The sequence below is a fragment of the Mesocricetus auratus genome, unplaced genomic scaffold (genome assembly GCF_017639785.1).
Source record: "Mesocricetus auratus isolate SY011 unplaced genomic scaffold, BCM_Maur_2.0 Super-Scaffold_100014, whole genome shotgun sequence".
NCBI classification, from domain to species: Eukaryota; Metazoa; Chordata; class Mammalia; order Rodentia; family Cricetidae; genus Mesocricetus; species Mesocricetus auratus.
The window spans coordinates 32,853,939-32,858,704 of NW_024429197.1; the positions used below are offsets into that span (position 1 = coordinate 32,853,939).

Below are 4,766 nucleotides of genomic sequence, written 5' to 3' on the forward strand. Positions count from 1 at the left end.
CTTGCTTCTGAACTTACAAGCTTCACCCAGCCCCAGCTGAGCTGGGAGCACTTCTGATACCCCATTTGCACAGTAACACCGAGTGGCTCTAACACTAAAGCCCAAGCACCATTCATCTTGTCTATAACTGACAAATTAACAGCAAATGTAGATCCAGATGCCTACTCAACAAAGGTGGGATAGTGATGCCAAATAGAAATCAAAAATGTCTAAAGAACTCAAATATAAAGTGAATAAAGACTGGGGAAAAAACCAAGTAGAATGAAATAAAGACACAATTCAAGATCTAAAGGTAGAATTTAATAAAGAGATAGAACTTCTGAAGAAAACCTAAACTGAAATAAAACCTGAAAGGAAAATTTCAGGAAGTCATACAAAAAGCTTCATGAAAAACCTCATTAGCAGAATTGACCAAATGGGAGAGAAATTGAATCATTCAATCAAAGAAAAGGTTAAAATTAAAAACTCACAAGTGGAGGAAGCAGAAATTCTGGGAGACCATAAAAAGACAAACATATGAATCACTTATATAGAAGGAGAAGAAATTTGAATAAAGACACAGAAAATCATCGAAGAAAAAAATCCCTAAATCTAAGGAAAGAGATGCATATCAGGGTGCAAGAGTCACACAGAACACCAAATAGACAGGACCCGAGAAGAAACCCCTGGATCATATAATAGTAAAGACAGAAAATGAATATAGAACATATAGTGAAGGCTAAAAGGGAGAAAGACCAAGTCCCATATATATAGGCAGGCCCATCAGAAGAACATCTGGTTTATCAATGGAGACTATGAAAACCAGAAACGACTGGAACAATGTTCTACAACTTATGAAAGAAAACAGATGCCAGCCCAGGTTACTATAGTGAGCAGAGTTATCAGTTATGATTAAAGAGGAAAGAAAAACTTTCTATGATAAAAACAAAGTTATGAAATTTGTTATCACTAAGCCAGCTCTACAGAGGATACTGGAAGGAATACTTAGATCTGAAGAAAAGGTGGATGTGCTGGTTAGTTTTATGTCAACTTGACACAAGCTAGAGTCATCTGAAAGGAAATGAAAGTCAAATGAAAGTGCCTGTAGAGCAGTTTCTTAATTAGTGATTGATGGGCGGAAGTGACCATCCAGCCCTTTGTGGGTTGTGCCATCCCTGGGCAGGTGGTCTAGGGGTCTGTAAGAAAGCAAGCTGAGCAAGTCACGAAGAACAAGTCAGTAAGCAGCACTCATCCATGGTCTCTGCTTCAGTTACTGCCTCCTGTTCTATTCGAGTTCCTGCCTTGACTGCCTTAGATGATGAACTAGAATTTGGAAGTGTTAACAAAACAAAACCTTTTACCCCAAGTTGCTTTTAATTGTGAGCTTATCACAGCAACAGAAAACCTAAGAAAGTTAAGCACACCCTAAAGGGCACAAGGAACAAATAAACAATTCCTAATGCTGAATTAAAAAAAAAAAGGTCTATCAGAACACCACAAAAGCAACAAAATGTCAGGAATTAACATGCACCATTTAATAATAACTCTTAATACTAATGGTCTCGACTCCCCAGTAAAAATACACAGATTTTCAGGTTGGTAAATATAATAATGCACTTGAAGGCCATGGGAAATAAGAACCAATAACACCCCCAAACAGTACATAGTAAGAAATAGCCAATATCAGAGCTAAAAGTATTTAAATAGAAATAAAAAGCACAAATAATCAGTAAAGTGAAAAGTTGTTTCTTTGAAATACCAAGAAGATTGATAAACTTTCAGCCAAACTAACCAAAAAAAGAGGAGAGAGAAGACCCAAATTAGTGAAGTTAGAGACAGAAAGAGAAACATGACAAGACACACTGAGGAATTCAGAGAATCCTAAGGATGTATTCAAAACCTTTATTCTAGTAAACTTGAAAATCTAAAAGAAATGGATGAAACTTTAGATGTCTATGAACTAACAAAGTTAATCAATTAAATATTTTAAGTAGATCTATAACACCCCCCAAAATAGAAGTAGTAATTTAAAAATTTCCAACTCAATGAAAGGCCAGTGCCAGATGGTTATAGTGTAAAATTCTACCAGACCTTTAAAGAAGAGTTAACATTAGTACTCCTCAAATTATTCCATAAAATAAAATAAAGGAACACTTGCAAATTCATTTTGTGATGCCAGTATCCAGTGTTACCCTGATACCGGAAGCAAGCCTTGCTTGCTTTTGTTGCTGTAGATCTGCATGAGAGCAATCACTAATAACCATGTGACAGTCACTACCAGGTTGTCTTGAAATCTCCTCTACTAATGACATTAGCCCCACACTCTCCAATTTAGCCTCTGGCAGTTCTTTTTTTTTTTTTTTTGGACAAGGGCAGAAAGCAGCCACATTCTTTGCCAAAATATCACAACAATGATCTATAATATTATCCCCCGCTGAAACCTCTTGAGCTGGGGCCTCCATAGTTCACATTGCTTTCAACACTACTGTCTTCCAAGCCCATTAAACCCTGCTTACAATGTTCAACTGTTTTTTTTAGTCCAAAGTTGTAGAGTCTTCCATATCCCATATTCACAACAATATCCTGTCCATGGTACCAACTTCTTAGTCACTGTTACATTGCTGTGAAGATACACATGACCAAGGCAACTTATATAAGAAAAACATTTAATTCAGCCTGCTTATGGTTTCAGAGGGTTATCTTATGATTTTTGTTATCTCATGGTCTTGGCAGCAGGCAGGCAGACAGTCATGGCTTAGGAGCAGCAGCTAAGAACTTACATTTTATCCAAAAGATGGAGGCAGAGAGATAGCAACACTGTGCCTGGCATGGGCTTTTGAAACCTCAAAGTCCACCTCCAGGGACACACTTTCTTCAAAAGGCCACATCTCCTAACCCTTCCTAACAATCTACTGGGAACCAAATGTTCAAACATATGTGCCTATGGGGGGGCCATTTTCATGAAAGTCACCACGAGGCCAAAAGTATATACTGGAGAAAAGACTGTTATTGGTCTGGGGTCATTCAGATCCACCAGTCTGACCATGAATATATTTTAACAAAGAGGCTTTCATTTAGACACTGATGCCAGGTATTCATGGCATCAGAACTGCACCCAAGAGTGCTTTAAAGATGCAGTTCTGAATTACATTAGTCAGGGGTTTGTAAAGGCAAAATTCACAAGGTTATAGACTTGCCTTTGTGCAATCAGGCACACATCAAATCTACATGCAGTCAAGCATACATCCGACCTTTGTGCAGTCAGGGGCAAGCAAGCTTGTTTTACAGAAGGGAAAACACATGGTTTGTTGTCTTAAATGAACAAGATCAGGCAATTACAAGAATAGACCTAAGCATTTCTGTAAGTTATTTGTCCTTGGGTAAGTGGGGCTTACAGGTGAGAGGCATCTTTGTTTTATAGTTTTCTTAAGCACAGTAACTTTGAACTTTTTTTTTTTTTTTTTTTTTTTTTTTTTAAGTGCTAAATACTCTTTATTTGATATTATACATAGACCACAGTAAGTGCCTTTCAGTGGCAAAAGGCAGCATTGTTTGACTTAGGAGATTCTAACTAAAATGACATCATCAAGTCAAGAACAGTTACTTCCTGATGATTGCCTGTAACAGACCAGTGAGTATAAACTGAAACACAGGTGAGTCTTCTCATTTCTGAGACAGTGACAGGTTTTTTCCCCGGTGTTTAAACATACTCATTCGTCAAGTCATATAAATTTAAGTATAAAACCATCCAATAGGTTTGTGGTGACACCCCCATTTTTGTGGAAAGTACAACTTTAATAATTCAGTCCAATCCTATATTGAGAAAGGGAGAGCAGTGATAGTATTTATGCAACTGGAATTGTTATTTTAAAAAAAGATCATATCCACTTTACTACATGTCATTTTTACTTAAATCAGGACTGTCCAAGAAAAACATGATCTGAATTTTGGTGTATGAATTAAATTATGGTACACATTAAAAGTCATGAGACATTTGTTTTGTAATAAATAAGGCGCGGAATTACTCATTAGTAGCTTTTTTAAGGTAAGCTATTAGGTCCGCCCTCTCTCCCTTCTTCTTAATTCCAGCGAAGATCATTTTTGTTCCAGGGATGTACTTTTTGGGATTCTCCAAATACTCCATCAGGGTATCCTCTCCCCAGGTGATGCCTTTGTTCTTGTTGGCATCTGTGTAGGAGAATCCAGCAGCCTGGCCTGTCTTCCTCCCGAACAGACCGTGGAGATTTGGTCCAGTCTTGTGCTTGCCTCCCTTTTCCACGGTGTGGCACTGGGCACACTTCTGAACAAAAATCTTCTTGCCTTTCTCAACATCACCCATTTTTAATTCGCTCGCAGGGGATCAGCACCACAGCCGCTGCGACCCGAAGACGGACGTCCCGCTCTCTCAACTTTGAACTTTTAAACAACGTTGACCACCACAAGCCAGCATTGTCAATAAATCATGCGGGCCAAAGTGGACATCTATATGTAGAAGAATAAAACTAATTCCTTATCTCTGACTCCACACAAAAATCCAAATGGATCAGTCTGTTAGAGAAGAGTACACTTCAACTTCTAGGCACAGGAAAGGAGTTTGTTAACAGGACCTTGCTAGAGCAGGACTTTTAAGACCAACTATTGACAAGTGGGACTTTGTGAAACTAAAAAGCTTCTGTACTATACAGGACACTATCATTCCAGTGAAGAGGCAGCCTACAGGATTGGGAAATTTTTCTTTAATAGCTATATATTTGTTAAGGATTATTGCCTAGAATATACACAGAATT

At 38.0% G+C, this 4,766-nt stretch overlaps 1 protein-coding gene across 1 annotated transcript; it reads right to left on the reverse strand.

The window, feature by feature from the left end:
- Positions 1-3,867: 3,867 nt before the first annotated feature.
- LOC106021303 (cytochrome c, somatic) lies at positions 3,868-4,380 on the reverse strand. Its single transcript, XM_013114873.3, has one exon. It carries the CDS (start codon positions 4,316-4,318, stop codon positions 4,001-4,003), a length of 318 nt encoding a protein of 105 aa, XP_012970327.2. The 5' UTR covers positions 4,319-4,380; the 3' UTR covers positions 3,868-4,000.
- Positions 4,381-4,766: the final 386 nt, after the last annotated feature.

Bases quoted from the DNA above. Each gene is read 5' to 3' on its own strand.
- LOC106021303 (XM_013114873.3), bottom strand. From the start codon at position 4,318: ATGGGTGATGTTGAGAAAGGCAAGAAGATTTTTGTTCAGAAGTGTGCC.